General features: G+C 51.8%; 1 protein-coding gene across 1 annotated transcript in view; it reads left to right on the forward strand.

Moving 5' to 3' along the window:
• The window catches only part of LOC140427240 (uncharacterized), a 435573-nt gene that overhangs the window by 361715 nt on the left and 54310 nt on the right, over positions 1-19548 (forward strand). Inside the window, 4 exon segments of the mRNA XM_072512840.1 lie at positions 3171-3224; positions 4433-4486; positions 10443-10496; positions 16756-16809. Coding sequence (XP_072368941.1) covers positions 3171-3224; positions 4433-4486; positions 10443-10496; positions 16756-16809 — 216 coding nt within the window.

The following is a 19548-nucleotide window of genomic DNA, read 5'->3' on the forward strand; positions in this document are numbered from 1 at the left end:
CTCCCAATTTTTGCACAAGCCCCCAGAACAAAACCAGCAGCGGGGGTTCAATCCACCCAACCTGCACATCTTTGGACTGTGGGAGGAAACCGGAGCACCCGGAGGAAACCCACGCACACACGGGGAGGACGTGCAGACTCCACACAGGCACTCACTCGAGGCTGGAATTGCACCCGGGTCCCTGGCGCTGTGAGGCAGCAGTGCTAACCAGATAGTGAATTTCTTTAGTGTACAAGATAGTCTTCTAACAAAAGTTAGCACAAATCTTGGGGAATGGGAGAGATACAAATAACTGCACAAGGTGATGAAACAGAGAGTAGAGACCAGGGGGCGCGGGTTAACGGAAATGAAGCAGTCCCATGTCAGGCGTGTTTAGTCGCCTGTTTCCTGGCCCTGGCAGCGGCATGGACGACCCTATTATTCGATGGGACTCTGCTTCAGTTCTGGGCCTTTGTGCGGAATGCCCAGTGAGGCCGCACTCAGTCCCAATTCAGGAAGAGATAAATGCCACCCGGATCTCTAAATCCCCACCGCGACCTCCGCACCTTCCCAACGCCCCAATTAGGGGGTCGTCGAGCACCTCCACACCCCACCTCAGAAGGGCAAGGCACCCCAGGGCCCGATCCCCAGCACGATGCCACTCGGGCACCTTGACACTGTCAGCCTGGCACCTTGGCAGTGCCCCTGCCAGCCTGGCAGTACCACCTGGACACCCTGGCAGTGCCATGGTCCCGGGTTGCGGCAGGGGCATCAGGGTACCACTCGTCCTAGAGCCCAACCACCCAGGCGCCCCGATTGCCTGGGAGACCCCCGCCAAGTTCTGGTATGCTGGTCCACGATTGTGGAAACCAGTGATAACCGTGCCCGCTCGGGGTCTCCCAGGGGAGGCTGTTAGATACCCAGCCTTGGGTAACTCTGACTCGGACATATTCAAGTGAGCCGAACTGCACAGTTGAATATGCAAATCTCAATGGGCGGGATCCAGATGGCAAAGCCTCATGTGATCTTGTGAGATCTCGTGAGGGGTGGCGAGATCGGACCAGGCTTGACTTGTCCGCGCAGGGGCCAATAGATCGCTGCCCTGATACCACAGAATCACAGAATAATACAGCGCAGAAGAGGCCCCTTCGGCCCATCGAGTCTACACCGACACATGAAAGGCCCTGACCTGCCTACCTAATCCCATTTGCTAGCACAAGGCCCATGGCCTTGAACATTATGATGTGCCAAGTGTTCATCCAGGTACTTTTTAAAGGATGTGAGGCAACCCACCTCGACCCCCCTCCCAGGCAGCGCGTTCCAGACCCTCATCACCCTCTGGATAAAAAGGTCTTTCCTCAAATCCCCCCTTAAACCTCCTGCCCCTCACCTTGAACTTGCATCCTCTTGTAACTAACCCTTCAACTAAGGGGAACAGCTGCCCCTATCCATCCTGTCCATTTTCGCCACCCTGTGAACCTGCCCTTCTGCCTTCAGAGATCGAGTGGACAAACAGGCCAATGTCCCTTTGTTCCTCAGAACTTCCCAGTGTCAGGCCAGTCATTGAATACTTCCTTGTCAAATTACTCCTTGCAAAGTGTATCACCCCACACTTTTCAGGGTTAAATTCCATCTGCCACATACCTGCCCGTTTGACCATCCCGTCTCTGTCTTCCTGCAGCCCAAGACACTCAGCCTCACTGTTAACCACCTAGCCGATCTCTGTGTCATCCGCAAAATTACTGATCATAAACCCCACATAGTCATCGATGCTGTTTACATAAATGACAAACAATAGGGGGCCCAGCACGGATCCCCATTCAGTCTGGTTTCAGTGTCACTCCCGGGGGGGGGGGGGGGGGGGGGGGGGGGCAGGAGGGCCATTTGATCTTGTTAATTTTTTAGCATTTGATACATTTTGCAAATTCATGTTATGCGCATAAGGAAATAATATAGGAAAAGAAAGTAAGGTTTACTGTACACCAGGCAGAGTCTACACAGCCTCCTCCTATCCCGTGAAGGAGGGGGTGAGCACGTGCGTGTGTTAAAACAGCAGAGCTGTCGTACTATTTGTTCGCTGTAACTTGTCATACTGGATAGTTCTTCAACATAAAGTCCTAAGAACGAAAACGTTCCTCTCCGGATTGCCAGCCAAAGAAATTGCTTCAAGAAACACAAACTTGGATTGTCTGGGCTGTTCCCTAATATCACACTCGTGTTGAGTGTTTTTGGCCGTCTGCCTGCGTCACTGGTCTCAGGTGAGCACACTTTCAGGTGAAGAATTATCCCCGGTCAACTCTGGGGCAGGAGCGTTGGAATGCTCTCGCCACGCTGAACATCAACAGGATGTCGCACAAAAGCTAGATTTCCACCTCGATAACTAACGCGGTGTAGTACCCTCAATAACGACGCAAGAGAGTAGAATCGTAAAGAAGGATTTAATAAGCTGAGAACTAGCCTGGTGCCGAGACGGGTGCTTACAGAGCGGCCCCTTATATACGACTCCCTGGTGGGCGGAGCCAGAGGCGGAGTCCCCCAGGGTTCCAAGCCCGGTCTTAAAGGGGACATCACCTTACATGATGATAAGGGTACAGTAACACAGTAACCATTCATTACACGCGTTTTCGCAGAAAAAGGCTAGAAAAGCATTTGTTCAATCAAAAAATATTTATGTCCCGTTTTCTCGGTACCTTATTTTGGGTTTTTTTAAATTATGGCTCGGGGCCTCAAACACTGGAAGCGGCCCAGGCCCCCCTGCACCTCTGAGAGGGGCCTGGTCACTCGTTCCCGGCGCACGTGTCTCGTACACCCACTTGCCGCTCTCCCGTCGCTGGCCTGAGTGGATCCAGAATTCTGGGTCCAAAATAGAAGCAGCTAAAGATTGACGGGTGTTTCCTATTGAAACAAGCTTTTGAATCTGGAACGATTTGATGTTCTGGGAAGTTTTTAATGACAAACTGATAGCTTTCAAACTCAAAACATAACCTGGTCCTGTCCCTCAAACACGGTATTGAAAAACAATTGCAGTTTAAATTGAAAGACGATTCCTCTTCAAACATTGAGAGATTCAAGTGTAGACAGATGGTCAAACTGACAACATAAAAATGTTGCACAGGGAATGATTTAATCTCCAGTGACTGGGTACAAGTGACATCTTTACACTGTATATCACACATTGTTCTCTTCCACAGGGCTCTGTGGGACCCCGGGGAGATCGAGGTGAACATGGAGATGAAGGATATAAGGTAATTTATTGATAGTGTTCCGAATTCTCGGGGTCATGGGCAGCAACGGGTAGGATGAGGTGTCCCACGGGGAGGGGTGGAGAGATCACTGCTCTTTACTGTGAACAATGTGGGCTTGGGGGCCAGAGGTACGATCCCACAGATTGCCAGCAGCAGCTAACCGGGAAGGTAGAGAGCAGGAGGACCTCAACAGAAGGCAAAAATTCATGAACAATCCTGCAGAATTTCAATAAAAATGAACTCTTAGATGCGCAAGAGGTAAGACACAGGTACCTTGGATGTCAAGGTGCAATGGCAAGGATGTCAAGACAAAGGAGAAATGGGATTTAGAGATACAGGGCGGGATTTAACGGAAATGAAACAGAGTCGGGCGTGGCCGATAGATTATGCCCACGGTCACTGATTGTTTAAAGGAGTGAAGCATATTGAAAAAACTGTAGAAACAAGATAAACACCCATTTCTAGAAGGTCCGGATTCACAAATAGGGAAGTTATGTTAAACTTATAAGGAACCTTGGTTAGACAACATTGGGAATACCACAGTGGCGGCCTCCTTATTCCAGAAATATAAAGAGGTGCAAAAAAACCTGAAAGGTATAATTTTCAGGAATGATTTGTACCCAAGGGGCTTCCTTCCTTGAAGAAAGAGAAGACTGAGGAGTGAGCAGATAGAGGCCTTTTAAGATGATGAAAAAAGTTTTGATGATGTAAACAAGAGACAGTTGTTTCCACTTGTGGGGAAGAAAAAACTCGGGGCCGTAAATATAAGCTGGTCGTTAATAAGTCCAATTGGGGTATGACTCAGAGCGGTGAACATGCGCAAATTGCGACCATGAGGCATTACAGGATTGGTACAGTGCGCGACGAGGCCATTCAGCCCATCGTGTGTGCTCTGAATGAGCCAACTCACTGGGTGCCATTCCGCCGCCCCTCCCGCCCCACCCGCCGCCCCGCCCAACGCTGCACATTCCTACTTTTCCAGTAACTATCAAATAACTCAAACCCAGATAGAATAACTCAAACCCAGATAGAATAACTCAAACTCTACTCTGGTAATAACGTAGTCCAAGATTTCTATCTATATTTATGGGAACTTGACCACAATGGTTGTGTTGAGAAACATTCTAATGTTGAGTCTAGACGTGACTGGCTAACAATAGTAGCATTGCCTGGAAAATAACGGTTATCACTTTGCCGAATTTCCACAGGGTCACTCAGGTTTGCCGGGGAATAGAGGAGCTGCTGGACAGCAAGGAGCACCGGTATGATATTTCAAACAGAAACATTTGAGCAAATGACTGTGCAATTAATATACTGTTAATGGCAATCCTGGATAAAGGAACACCTCACAGGAGAAAAGCCAAGGTTCCAGTCCCAATACAGAAACACAGCCACTACATTCAGGCTGAGAATCCACAGCAGTACTGAGGGAGTGCTGCACTGTCAGAGGGTCAGTACTGAGGGAGTGCTGCACTGTCAGAGGGTCAGTACTGAGGGAGTGCTGCACTGTCAGAGGGTCAGTACTGAGGGAGTGCTGCACTGTCAGAGTGTCAGTACTGAGGGAGTGCTGCACTGTCAGAGGGTCAGTACTGAGGGAGTGCCGCACAGTCAGAGGGTCAGTACTGAGGGAGCGCCGCACTGTCAGAGGGTCAGTACTGAGGGAGTGCTGCACTGTCAGAGGGTTAGTACTGAGGGAGTGCCGCACTGTCAGAGGGTCAGTACTGAGGGAGTGCTGCACTGTCAGAGGGTCAGTACTGAGGGAGTGCTGCACTGTCAGAGTGTCAGTACTGAGGGAGCGCCGCACTGTCAGAGGGTCAGTACTGACGGAGTGCCGGACTGTCAGAGGGTCAGTACTGAGGGAATGCCGCACTGTCAGAGGGTCAGTACTGAGGGAGTGCTGCACTGTCAGAGGGTCAGTACTGAGGGAGAGCTGCACTGTCAGAGGGTCAGTACTGAGGGAGTGCCGCACTGTCAGAGGGTCAGTACTGAGGGAGTGCTGCACTGTCAGAGGGTCAGTACTGAGGGAGTGCTGCACTGTCAGAGGGTCAGTACTGAGGGAGTGCTGCACTGTCAGAGGGTAGTACTGAGGGAGTGCCGCACTGTCCGAGGGTCAGTACTGAGGGAGTGCTGCACTGTCAGACGGTAGTACTGAGGGAGTGCCGCACTGTCAGAGGGTCAGTACTGAGGGAGTGCTGCACTGTCAGAGGGTCAGTACTGAGGGAGTGCCTCACTGTCAGAGGGTCAGTACTGAGGGAGTGCTGCACTATCAGAGGGTCAGTACTGAGGGAGTGCTGCACTGTCAGAGGGTCAGTACTGAGGGAATGCCGCACTGTCAGAGGGTCAGTACTGAGGGAGTGCTGCACTGTCAGAGGGTCAGTACTGAGGGAGAGCTGCACTGTCAGAGGGTCAGTACTGAGGGAATGCCGCACTGTCAGAGGGTCAGTACTGAGGGAGAGCTGCACTGTCAGAGGGTCAGTACTGAGGGAGTGCTGCACTGTCAGAGGGTCAGTACTGAGGGAGTGCTGCACTGTCAGAGGGTAGTACTGAGGGAGTGCCGCACTGTCCGAGGGTCAGTACTGAGGGAGTGCTGCACTGTCAGACGGTAGTACTGAGGGAGTGCCGCACTGTCAGAGGGTCAGTACTGAGGGAGTGCTGCACTGTCAGAGGGTCAGTACTGAGGGAGTGCCTCACTGTCAGAGGGTCAGTACTGAGGGAGTGCTGCACTATCAGAGGGTCAGTACTGAGGGAGTGCTGCACTGTCAGAGGGTCAGTACTGAGGGAGTGCCGCACTGTCAGAGGGTCAGTACTGAGGGAGTGCTGCACTGTCAGAGGGTCAGTACTGAGGGAGTGCTGCACTGTCAGAGGGTCAGTACTGAGGGAGTGCCGCACTGTCAGAGGGTCAGTACTGAGGGAGTGCCGCACTGTCAGAGGGTCAGTACTGAGGGAGTGCCGCACTGTCAGAGGATCAGTACAGACGGAGTGCTGCACTGTCAGAGGGACAGTACTGAGGGAGTGCTGCACTGTCAGAGGGTCAGTACTGAGGGAGTGCTGCACTGTCAGAGGGTCAGTACTGAGGGAGTGCTGCACTGTCAGAGGGTCAGTACTGTGGGAGTGTCACACTGTCAGAGGGTCAGTACTGAGGGAGTGCTGCACTGTCAGAGGATCAGTGCTGAGGGAGTGCTGCACTGTCAGAGGGTCAGTACTGAGGGAGTGCCGTACTATCAGAGGGTCAGTACTGAGGGAGTGCTGCACTGTCAGAGGGTCAGTACTGAGGGAGTGCTGCACTGTCAGAGGGTCGGTACTGAGGGAGTGATGCACTGTCAGAGGGTCAGTACTGAGGGAGTGCTGCACTGCCAGAGGGTCAGTACTGAGGGAGTGCCGCACTTCAGAGGGTCAGTACTGAGGGAGTGCTGCACTGTTAGAGGGACAGTACTGAGGGAGTGCCGCACTCTCTGAGGGTCAGTAGTGAGGGAGTGCTGCACTCTCAGAGGGTCAGAACTGAGGGAGTGCTGCACTGTCAGAGGGTCAGTACTGAGGGAGTGCTGCACTGTCAGAGGGTCAGTACTGAGGGAGTGCCGCACTGTCAGAGGGTCAGTACTGAGGGACCGCTGCACTGTCAGAGGGTCAGTGCTGAGGGAGTGCCGCACTGTCAGAAGGTCAGTACTGAGGGAGTGCCGCACTGTCAGAGGGTCAGTACTGAGGGAGCGCTGCACTGTCAGAGGGGCAGTACTGAGGGTGTGCTGCACTGTCAGAGGGTCAGTACTGAGGGAGTGCTGCACTGTCAGAGTGTCAGTACTGAGGGAGTGCCGCACTTCAGAGGGTCAGTACTGAGGGAGTGCTGCACTGTCAGAGGGTCAGTACTGAGGGAGTGCTGCACTGTCAGAGGGTCAGTACTGAGGGAGTGCCGCACTGTCAGAGGGTCAGTACTGAGGGAGTGCCGTACTGTCAGAGGGTCAGTACTGAGGGAGTGCTGCACTGTCAGAGGGTCAGTACTGAGGGAGTGCTGCACTGTCAGAGGGTCGGTACTGAGGGAGTGATGCACTGTCAGAGGGTCAGTACTGAGGGAGTGCTGCACTGTCAGAGGGTCAGTACTGAGGGAGTGCCGCACTTCAGAGGGTCAGTACTGAGGGAGTGCTGCACTGTTAGAGGGTCAGTACTGAGGGAGTGCCGCACTCTCTGAGGGTCAGTAGTGAGGGAGTGCTGCACTCTCAGAGGGTCAGAACTGAGGGAGTGCTGTACTGTCAGAGGGTCATTAATGAGGGAGTGCTGCACTGTCAGAGGGTCAGTACTGAGGGAGTGCTGCATTGCCAGAGGGTCAGTCCTGAGGGAGTGCTGCACTCTCTGATGGTCAGTACTGAGGGAGTGCTGCACTGTCAGAGGGTCAGTACTGAGGGAGTGCCGCACTTCAGAGGGTCAGTACTGACGGAGTGCTGCACTGTCAGAGGGTCAGTACTGAGGGAGTGCTGCACTGTCAGAGGGTCGGTACTGAGGGAGTGCCGCACTGGCAGAGGGTCAGTACTGAGGGAGTGCCGTACTGTCAGAGGGTCAGTACTGAGGGAGTGCTGCACTGTCAGAGGGTCAGTACTGAGGGAGTGCTGCACTGTCAGAGGGTCAGTACTGAGGGAGTGATGCACTGTCAGAGTGTCAGTACTGAGAGAGTGCTGCACTGACAGTGGGTCAGTACTGAGTGAGTGTTGCACTGTTAGAGGGTCAGTACTGAGGGAGTGCTGCACTGTTAGAGGGTCAGTACTGAGGGAGTGCCGCACTCTCTGAGGGTCAGTAGTGAGGGAGTGCTGCACTCTCAGAGGGTCAGAACTGAGGGAGTGCTGTACTGTCAGAGGGTCATTAATGAGGGAGTGTTGCACTGTCAGAGGGTCAGTACTGAGGGAGTGCTGCATTGCCAGAGGGTCCGTACAGAGGGAGTGCTGCACCGTCAGAGGGTCAGTCCTGAGGGAGTGCTGCACTCTCTGATGGTCATTATTGAGGGGGTGCTGCACTGTCAGAGGTTCAGAACTGAGGGAGTGCCGCACTGTCAGAGGGTCAGGACTGAGGGAGTGCCGCACTTCAAAGGGTCAGGACTGAGGGAGTGCCGCACTGTCAGATGGTCTGCACTGAGGGAGTGCCGCACTGTCAGAGGGTCAGGACTGAGGGAGTGCCGCACTTCAGAGGGTCAGTACTGAGGGAGTGCCGCACTGTCAGAGGGTCAGTACTGAGGGAGTGCCACACTGTCAGAGGGTCAGTACTGAGGGAGTGCCGCACTGTCAGAGGGTCAGTCCTGAGGGAATGCTGCACTGTCTGATGGTCAGTACTGAGGGAGTGCTGCACTGTCAGAGGAACAGTACTGAGGGAGAGCTGCACTGACAGTGGGTCAGTACTGAGTGAGTGTTGCACTGTTAGAGGGTCAGTACTGAGGGAGTGCCGCACTGTCAGAGGGTCAGAACTGAGGGAGTGCTGCACTGTCAGAGGGTCAGTACTGAGGGAGTGCCGCACTGTCAGAGGGTCCGTACAGAGGGAGTGCTGCACCGTCAGAGGGGCAGGACTGAGGGAGTGCTGCACTCTCTGATGGTCATTATTGAGGGGGTGCTGCACTGTCAGAGGGTCAGAACTGAGGGAGTGCCGCACTGTCAGATGGTCTGCACTGAGGGAGTGCCGCACTGTCAGTGGGTCAGTACTGAGGGAGTGCCGCACTTCAGAGGGTCAGTACTGAGGGAGTGCTGCACTGTCAGAGGGTCAGTACTGAGGGAGTGCCGCACTGTCAGAGGGTCAGTACTGAGGGAGTGCTGCACTGTCAGAGGGTCGGTACTGAGGGATTGCCGCACTGTCAGAGGGTCAGTACTGAGGGAGTGCCGCACTGTCAGAGGGTCAGTACTGAGGGAGTGCCGTATTGTCAGAGGGTCAGTACTGAGGGAGTGCTGCACTGTCAGAGGGTCAGTACTGAGGGAGTGCCGCACTGTCAGAGGGTCAGTACTGAGGGAGTGCTGCACTGTCAGAGGGTCAGTACTGAGGGAGTGCCGCACTGTCAGAGGGTCAGTACTGAGGGAGTGCTGCACTGTCAGAGGGTCGGTACTGAGGGAGTGCCGCACTGTCAGAGGGTCAGTACTGAGGGAGTGCTGCACTGTCAGAGGGTCAGTACTGAGGGAGTGCCGCACTGTCAGAGGGTCAGTACTGAGGGAGTGCCGTATTGTCAGAGGGTCAGTACTGAGGGAGTGCCGCATTGTCAGAGGGTCAGTACTGAGGGAGTGCTGCATTGTCAGAGGGTCAGTACTGAGGGAGTACCGCACTGTCAGAGGGTCAGTATTGAGGGAGTGCTGCACTGTCAGTGGGTCAGTACTGAGGGAGTGCTGCACTGTCAGAGGGTCAGTACTGAGGGAGTGCTGCACTGTCAGTGGGTCAGTACTGAGGGAGTGCTGCACTGTCAGTGGGTCAGTACTGAGGGAGTGCCGCACTGTCAGAGGGTCAGTACTGAGGGAGTGCCGCACTGTCAGAGGGGCAGTACTGAGGGAGAGCTGCACTGTCAGAGGGTCAGTACTGAGGGAGTGCTACACTGTCAGTGGGTAATTACTGAGGGAGTGCCGCACTGTCAGAGGGTCAGTACTGAGGGAGTGCCGCACTGTCAGAGGGGCAGTACTGAGGGAGAGCTGCACTGTCAGAGGGTCAGTACTGAGGGAGTGCCGCACTGTCAGAGGGTCAGTACTGAGGGAGTGCCGCACTGTCAGAGGGTCAGTACTGAGGGAGTGCCGCACTGTCAGAGGGTCAGTACTGAGGGAGTGCTGCATTGTCAGAGGGTCAGTACTGAGGGAGTGCCGGACTGTCAGATGGTCAGTACTGAGGGAGTGCTGGACTGTCAGAGGGTCAGTACTGAGGGAGTGCTACACTATTGGCAGTGCCACTATTTAATGGAGACATTAAAATGAGGCCCGTTTGCATTCTCAGATTGATGTAATTATCACTTCGGAGACAAACTGGAGAGTTCTCCCTAGTGTCCTGACCAACATGAGACAGATTTACTGGTCATTATCAGAGTGCTGTTTGTGGGAGCTTGCTCTGCACATGGTGGCTGATGCAGCTTCCTTCAGTAAAGTAGCGTCTTCTCATCAAAGAAGTATTTAGTTGATTGTGAAGAATGTTGTGGAAGGCGGAATATAAATTCGCCCTCTTCTCTCTCTGGTTAGCACTCTAATTCCACACCAGCATAATGTTTTGTTTTCCTCCATTCAGGGAAGTCCAGGCGAATTAGGAGAACAGGGACCTAAAGGAGAGAAAGGAAACCAGGTACGGAGATCAGACACAATTAACCAGTTCTCCGGGTGTATAGTCGGGCAAGAACGAAGCTAACGTCGGAAGTCCGTCATGGTCAGGTGGTGGCACTCTTGCCTTTAAATCAAGGGATTGAGAATGTTAATTGTATCCCAATTGTGGAGGGCATTTACTAGACTTTCACTTCATCAGATATAAAGAGACCTCAGTGACAGGATGGAAAGGCAAGGTCAAGATTTGATTTTTATTAATTTTACTGTAACAACAAACTAAAAGCACTTTTGACAAAACAAACTTTTTCTTGGCAACGTTTACTAAAAATACAAAACAGCACTTTCCCCTTTTACATTTAACACTATCGATAAATGCACTTGATATGTATACTTTACACCGTCACTTAAGTCGTCATTCTATTTCCCCCCAGTCCCAGTCCAAAGTGATTCTTAGCTTCTAAGGTTTTACTTCAGTTTCTGTCCTTTTCCAGCTTGGGAATCTTTAACCCCTGTACTGTCTTGTTGAGAGGATCTTCCAGGCAAACCTCCCTCCAACTTAAGCTAGTTGAATCTTCCAGCCTTGTTTCAAATCCTCATGAATTTGTTTTTTTAAATCCAAGTATGAGCTCCCAACCGCATTCATGCACCGAGCCAGTGAGATTTTTGGCCTCAGGCTGGATCCCTGGCAAACTTCCCGTATCCTAGGTTTTCACGGCTATCTGAGAAACCCTTCGCATCTCAAAACCCATCTCCATGCATCGCGCAAGCCTTGTATCCAGGTAGAAATGCCGATTCTAGTTGTTCATTCGATGTACACTCTATTCTATCTTGGAATTAAATAGGCATCTTAAAGCAGAACCACTTATAACTTAGCAGTCATAACACTTTCCTTGGACTTTGGAGACTAGCAGGCTAACCACTGTAAACAGAGTTGCTGCTTCCATTGTCTGCAGGTGTGAACACCTCGCACCTTCTTTCCGGTAAAACAACCCTTTAACCTGAACTGTCACCTGAACTGTGAACATTCACGTGAAGTGGCAGTAAATTCAATGTCAGGCTGCTGATGTCGTTTAGCAATCGGTTTGGATTTGACTGCCATGGGGAGACTGCACAACAAAACAGTCCAGACGCTCGGAGCTTAATGCACAAACATCTGGATGTTCTGTTTTCGCAGTAAAATCCACAGACTCTCTTGTTCTTTATTACATATTAACCGTGTAAGTAGGGACTGCCTTCTCAGTCTTATTGCACACTGCAGTGGCACATCGGGAAATATCAAAAAGCTCAGAAGCAGACCAGCTGCTCTACTGTTTAAATTTACAAAGCAAGATTGTGGTGTCAAAGGGTCACATGTTCCTGGCCCTGCAGCGGGCCAGCAGGGACCCCGAGTGAGTCTCGCAGCTTTTGCGGCAGATACGGGCCCCCGCATTTCCGGGTTGGAGGCCGCGCATGCGCACGGCGGGGACCTCCAGCAGCCGCGCCGTGCTCCATGGCTGATTCAGACCATGGAGCTGGACATTAGAAATGTCCCCCCCGATCGGCTACACGCCTGACCCTGACCGCCCACCCAAACATTGCTCAGACGCGTATCAGGCCCCCCCTCCCTCCGATCGGCCTGCCCCTGACTAGGGCGGCCGACGACTGAGTCCGCAGCCGCCACGCTAGTTTCCCGACCGGCAGGACCATGATTGGTCCACGCCGTCGGGACTTTGGCCGGTCGGGGGCGGAGAATGGCGGGGCGTGCCTCCAGCAATGGCCACAAGTAGGTGATATGCCCATAGAACATGGACACATTAGTGAGAGGCAGCATGGTTTTGTGAAGGGGAGGTTGTGTCTCACTAACTTGACAGAGTTTTTCGAGGAGGTCACTAAGATGATTGATGCAGGTAGGGCAGTAGATGTTGTCTATATGGACTTCAGTAAGGCCTTTGACAAGGTCCCTCATGGTAGACTAGTACAAAAGGTGAAGTCACACGGGATCAGGGGTGAGCTGGCAAGGTGGATACAGAACTGGCTAGGTCATAGAAGGCAGAGAGTAGCAATGGAAGGGTGCTTTTCTAATTGGAGGGCTGTGACTAGTGGTGTTCCGCAGGGATCAGTGCTGGGACCTTTGCTGTTTGCAGTATATATAAATGATTTGGAGGAAAATGTAACTGGTCTGATTAGTAAGTTTGCAGACGACACAAAGGTTGGTGGAATTGCGGATAGCGATGAGGACTGTCAGAGGATACAGCAGGATTTAGATTGTTTGGAGACTTGGGCGGAGAGATGGCAGATGGAGTTCAATCCGGACAAATGTGAGGTAATGCATTTTGGAAGGTCTAATGCAGGTAGGGAATATACAGTGAATGGTAGAACCCTCAAGTGTATTGACAGTCAGAGAGATCTAGGTGTACAGGTCCACAGGTCACTGAAAGGGGCAACAGAGGTGGAGAAGGTAGTCAAGAAGGCATACGGCATGCTTGCCTTCATTGGCCGGGGCATTGAGTATAAGAATTGGCAAGTCATGTTGCAGCTGTATAGAACCTTAGTTAGGCCACACTTGGAGTATAGTGTTTAATTCTGGTTGCCACACTACCAGAAGGATGTGGAGGCTTTAGAGAGGGTGCAGAAGAGTTGAATGTTGCCTGGTATGGAGGGCATTAGCTATGAGAAGCGGTTGAATAAACCCGGTTTGTTCTCACTGGAACGAAGGAGGTTGAGGGGCGACCTGATCGAGGTCTACAAAATTATGAGGGTCACAGACAGAGTGGATAGTCAGAGGCTTTTCCCCAGGGGAGAAGGGTCAATTACTAGGGGGCATAGGTTTAAGGTGCGAGGGGCAAGGTTTAGAGTAGATGTACGAGGCAAGTTTTTTACACAGAGGGTAGTGGGTGCCTGGAACTCGCTACCGGAGGAGCTGGTGGAAGCAGGGACGATAGGGACATTTACGGGGCATCTTGACAAATACATGAATAGGATGGGAATAGAGGGATACGGACCCAGGAAGTGTAGAAGATTGTAGTTTAGTCGGGCAGCATGGTCGTCGCAGGCTTGGAGGGCCGAAGGGCCTGTTCCTGTGCTGTACTTTTCTTTGTTCTTTTGTTCTAATAGACGAACCAGCGGCGGTCCCAATTCCGTGCAGGGAAATGGATTCTCCGCCCCGGCGTCGGCCGCGATTTCGGCGTTGGGGGTGCGGAGAATTCATCCCCTAACTAAGTGTTAAAATGGAGGATTTGCTCTGTGAACAATGTCAGTCGAGGAAATTCAAAGACTGTTTTTTTTGTGCAGAGTCAGAGAAAGCTACAGCACAGAAGGAGGCCGCTCAGTCCATCGCGCTTGTGTTGGCGATTTGAAAGAGGATCTCCCCCTGCTCTTTTCCCCCCAAACCCGGCAGGTTTCGCCCCTTTCAGTCTTTATCCGATTCCTGTTTGAAAGTTATTATTGAATCTGCTTCCTTCGCCCTTTCCGGCAGCACTGTCCAGATCACAGCAACTCGCTGAGTGAGAGACATTCTCCCCATCTCCCCCACTGGTCCCTTTGCCAGGAGGTCCTGGGGCATACTGGATATTGTCCCCAACTGTGCACCAGAAACTCCTGGTTCAAGTCCAACGCCAGGACTTCTGGGCCACAGCAGGAATGTTCAGAGTGCGGTTCAGCTGATAATCAGCCAGGAATCCTTCCGCCACTTCCCCCATTATTCTCTCAAGGAAGAAAGTGTGTGTGTGAAGATACGCTTTTAAAAATTCTGTTGCGAATTACCTGGAATGGTTGAGGACTCTGGGTCTGTACTCGTTGGAGTTTAGAAGGATAAGGGGGGATCTTATTGAAACTTACAGGATACTGCGAGGCCTGGATAGAGTGGGCGTGGAGAGGATGTTTCCACTTGTAGGAAAAAGTAGAGCCAGAAGACACAATCTCAGACTAAAGGGACGATCCTTTAAACCAGAGATGAGGAGGAATTTCTTCAGCCAGAGGGTGGTGAATCTGTGGAACTCTTTGCCGCAGAAGGCTGTGGAGGCCAAATCACTGAGTGTCTTTAAGACAGAGATAGATAGGTTCTTGATTAATAAGGGGATCAGGGTTATGGGGAGAAGGCAGGAGAATGGGGATGAGAAACATATCAGCCATGATTGAGTGGCGGAGCAGATTCGATGGGCCGAGTGGCCTAATTCTGCTCCTATGTCTTATGGTCTTATGAAATCTATGAAACCTTTTTTAAAATGTATTAAATCATGGGGTGCGGGAGCCACTGGCTAAACCAGCATTTGTTGGCCATTCTTAATCGCTCTTGAGGAGCCCATGTTGTGTAGGTACACCCACAGAGCTGTTAGGGAGGGAGTTGCAGGATTTTGACCCAGCGACAGCGAAGAAACTCAGTGCTAATGTCTGTGTCTTGACAGCAGTTAATTTGTTCCATTTGTCTTGAAGGCTCGTGGGTGAGGGGAGAGAAAACGTTTGTCTTGTTCCATATAATCAACCTCAATTTTTAAAAAAAACAACCATACTGTACTTCAAATGTATTTGTTTTGCAGTTTTAAGCTTGCGAATTGGCAGCAATGGAGAAATTGACAGAAATGTTTAAATTTCGATTCAAAATTTTCCAAGCTACATAACAGGGAAACACTTTGATCCCCGACCACAACGCTATAAACATACGCCGGGATTTGGGAAAGTAACCAGGGCTAAAACATTTCCATTGCAAGATTTAAAGATAATTGGCAAAAGAGACAGATGGGGCGGGGGGGGAGATCAGTGAATTGTTGTGAGCTGGAATGTGCTACTTGGACAGGCCGCTGGAGGTACATCCAATCGGAAATGCTGCAAATCTGAGACAAGGGCAGGATGTGCTGGGTGCCACAGCAAGTCAGGCAGCAACTACCAAACGAGCAAAGCGTTGGTGAGCCTCCATCAGAAATGGGAAATGTTGGATATGTATTTGAAGTGGAGACATTATCAGTGTTCCCAGGAAAGAGCAGGAGAGAGTGGATCTGACTGGATGAATCTTTCAAAGAGCCAACAGAGAGACGATGGGCGGAATGGCCTTTCTCTGTTCTGCATAATTCTACGATTCTATAAAGATTGGCAGGCACAGGAAATATTCATTGTACCGTGTGCTCACATTTTTCTAATTCTCAAATTAGAAATTGTGAAATAGAGGGCGAAATTCTCCGTAATCGGCGCGATGTCCACCGACCGGCGCCAAAAACGGCGCAAATCAGTCCGGCATCGAGCCGCCCCAAAGGTGCGGAATCCTCCGCATCTTGAGGGGCCGAGCCCTAACTTTGAGGGGCTAGGCCCGCGCCGGACGAATTTCCGCCCCGCCAGCTGGCGGGGAAGGCCTTTGGTGCCCCACCAGCTGGCGCAGAAATGACATTGCCGGGCGGCGCATGCGCGGGAGCGTCAGCGGCCGCTCACGGCATCCCCGCGCATGCGCAGTGGAGGGGGTCTCTTCCGCCTCCGCCATGGTGGAGACCATGGCGAAGGCGGAAGGAAAAGGGTGCCCCCCATGGCACAGGCCCGCCCACGGATCGGTGGGCCCCGATCACGGGCCAGGCCACCATGGGGGCACCCCCCCGGGGCCAGATCTCCCCACGCCCCCCCCCCCCCAGGACCCCGGAGTCCACCCGCGCCGCCTTGTCCCGCCGGTAAGAGAGGTGGTTTAATCCACGCCGGCGGGACAGGCATTCCAGCAACGGGACTTCGGCCCATTCGGGCCGGAGAATCGCCGGGGGGTGGGGGGGTGGGGGGGCGCCAACCGGCGCGGCGCGATTCCCGCCCCCGCCGAATCTCCAGTGCCGGAGAATTCGGCAACCGGCGGGGGCGGGATTCACGCCAGCCCCCGGCGATTCTCCGACCCGGCGGGGGGTCGGAGAATCCCGCCCAGAGTAAGTAAAGTGACCATAGGCTGAAGAACAAAGAAAAGTACAGCACAGGAACAGGCCCTTCGGCCCTCCAAGCCCGTGCCGACCATGCTGCCCGACTAAACTACAATCTTCTACACTTCCTGGGTCCGTATCCCTCTATTCCCATCCTATTCATGTATTTGTCAAGATGCCCCTTAAACGTCACTATCGTGAAGGCTGCTTTCCCCTTTGAGGGGGAGAGCTCACTGGTGGTGGTTTAACCTGAGGGTCACCACACCTCAGGCGAGGGGCAAGGTTGAGAAGACGGGGGGGGGTCTCCGTGAATATCCTCAGCCGGTACGGGGACTGAACCTGCGCTGCTGGCCTCGCTCCGCATCACGAACCAGGCGTCTAGCCAACTGAACTTTAATTCTGAGCTCTCTCAAATGTTTTCAGGGTGAAAAGGGGACTAAAGGATCTCCTGGTGAGCCAGGAAAACAAGGTTTGTCGGTGAGTATCCCCCATTACTTTTATACCAAGCAGTGTTCTTTAACCCTTAAACTGCCGGGCAACAACTCCCTTTCCATTTTATGCAATGAATTGGAGGAAGGAACATCTTGAAAGGACATTGCTTCATTTGTACAATGAGCGCAGTTATTTCCAGCACAACCTTTAGACCCAGTGGCACAATCCCACCCTGACTTTCGCTGTTAAGCTGTCATTTTCCCCAGGTTGTATAGCAATGTACAACAATGCACAATCCAACACAGATACAGTCCTCACGTCACTCAATCCCGCACCTGGCGAACAAGGGCAACGGCAACAAAAGATGCCTCCTCATTTGCCAATAATTGCTGGTGAATTGGCGATCTCCTACACACATTAGTGTGGGATGTCGGGATTTTTAAAAGTTCATTCACGGGTGTAGGTCTCGCTCACAAGGCTACCTAATTATCCATGAGAAGGTGGTGGTGAAACATCTTCCAAACAAGGGAATGGCTACGGGCCAAGTACTGGAAAATGGGATTGGAGTACCTAGGTGCTTGATGGTCGGCCCGGCCACGATGGGCTGAAGGGCCTCTCTACATGCTGTCAAAAACTTTACGACTCGGGGCAGCACGGTGGCGCAGTGGTTAAGAACATAAGAACATAAGAGCTAGGAGCAGGAGTAGACCATCTGGCCCCTCGAGCCTGCTCCGCCATTCAATGAGATCATGGCTGATATTTTCCGGACTCAGCTCCACTTTCCCGCCCGAACACCATAACCCTTAATCCCTTTATTCTTCAAAAAACTATCTATCTTTATCGTAAAACATTTAATGAAGGAGCCTCAACTGCTTCACTGGGCAAGGAATTCCATAGATTCACAACCCTTTGGGTGAAGAAATTCCTCCTAAACTCAGTCCTAAATCTACTTCCCCTTATTTTGAGGCTATGCCCCCTAGTTCTGCTTTCACCCGCCAGTGGAAACAACCTGCCCGCATCTATCCTATCTATTCCCTTCATAATTTTATATGTTTCTATAAGATCCCCCCGCATCCTTCTAAATTCCAACGAGTACAGTCCCAGTCTACTCAACCTCTCCTCGTAATCCAACCCCTTCAGCTCTGGGATTAACCTAGTGAATCTCCTCTGCACACCCTCCAGTGCCAGTACGTCCTTTCTCGGGTAAGGAGACAAAAACTGAACACAATACTCCAGGTGTGGCCTCACTAACACCTTATACAATTGCAACATAACCTCCCTAGTCTTAAACTGCATCCCTCTAGCAATGAAGGACAAAATTCCATTTGCCTTCTTAATCACCTGTTGCACCTGTAAACCAACTTTTTGCAACTCATGCACTAGCACACCCAGGTCTCTCTGCACCGCAGCATGTTTTAATATTTTATCATTTAAATAATAATCCCATTTGCTGTTATTCCTACCAAAATGGATAACCTCACATTTGTCAACATTGTATTCCATCTGCCAGACCCTAGCCCATTCACTTAGCCTATCCAAATCCCTCTGCAGACTTCCAGTATCCTCTGCACTTTTTGCTTTACCACTTATCTTAGTGTCGTCTGCAAACTTGGACACATTGCCCTTGGTCCCCAACTCCAAATCATCTATGTAAATTGTGAACAGTTGTGGGCACTGTTGCCTCACGGCGCCGAGGTCCCAGGTTCGATCCCGGCTCTGGGTCACTGTCCGTGTGAAGTTTGCTCATTCTCCCTGTGTTTGCGTGGGTTTCGCCCCCACAACCCAAAAGATGTGCAAGGTGGGTGGATTGGCCACGCTGGGGGTAAAATCTAGCAGATGTCCTTCCAGCCTCCAGTCTGTCAGAACGTTAATGGGGGACATGCGAGGCATCAGGACATTTTAGGGCTTCATCCGCCCTTGCTGGTGTCAGGGAAGGCCAGGCCATATGGCAAGCACATAAGATTCAGTTCCATGGGCTGGTGTACGACCAGGTCTGGGGAGAACATCCTTCACCGATCCCACCCCCCATCAGAGGCACATCCTCAAATTGAGTAGTGACAGGTGGGTGCGAGGATCTCAGGCACCTGTAAACCCCCAGCTCCAGGTGTCAGTAACGGTGACCATCAAACTGTTGGATTGTCAAAAGAAACCAACTTGTTCCCGAAAGTCCTTTGGAGAGGAAAATGGGAAATCTGCTGCCCTTCCTCTGTCTGACCAACACACGACTCCAGAACCACAGCAATACCATTGACCCTTAACGGTTCAATGAAATGACCTATCCAGCCACTCAGTTTTCAAGAAAGTGGTTCACTCCCACCTTCAAAGGGGAATGAGGAATGGGCTGATCTTCAGCTATTCCATCAGTGGCCTTCCTTTCATCGTCAGGTCAGCGGTGGGGATGTTCGCTGAGGTTTCCACATTTACGACTTCTCAGATTTTGAATCAGTCTATGTTCTTAAGCAGCGAGACCCGGGTAACATTCCAGACAGATCTGATAAGTGAGATGCAACATTCGTACCACACAAGTGTGGACTATCTCCAACAGGAGAAGGTCTAACCACTGACCCTTGACATTCAACGGCATTGACATCACTGAATCCCCCAATATCAACATCCTGGGGGTTACCATTGATAGAAACTGAACTGGACCCAGCCACATTAATACTGTGGCTACCAGGGCAGGTCAGAGGCTGGGAATCCTGCGGAGAGTAACTCACCTCCTGACGCCCCAAAACCTGTCCACCATCTACACGGCTCAAGTCAGGAGTGTGATGGAATACTCTC

Source organism: Scyliorhinus torazame, chromosome 7, assembly GCF_047496885.1.
Source record: "Scyliorhinus torazame isolate Kashiwa2021f chromosome 7, sScyTor2.1, whole genome shotgun sequence".
Classification (NCBI taxonomy): Eukaryota; Metazoa; Chordata; class Chondrichthyes; order Carcharhiniformes; family Scyliorhinidae; genus Scyliorhinus; species Scyliorhinus torazame.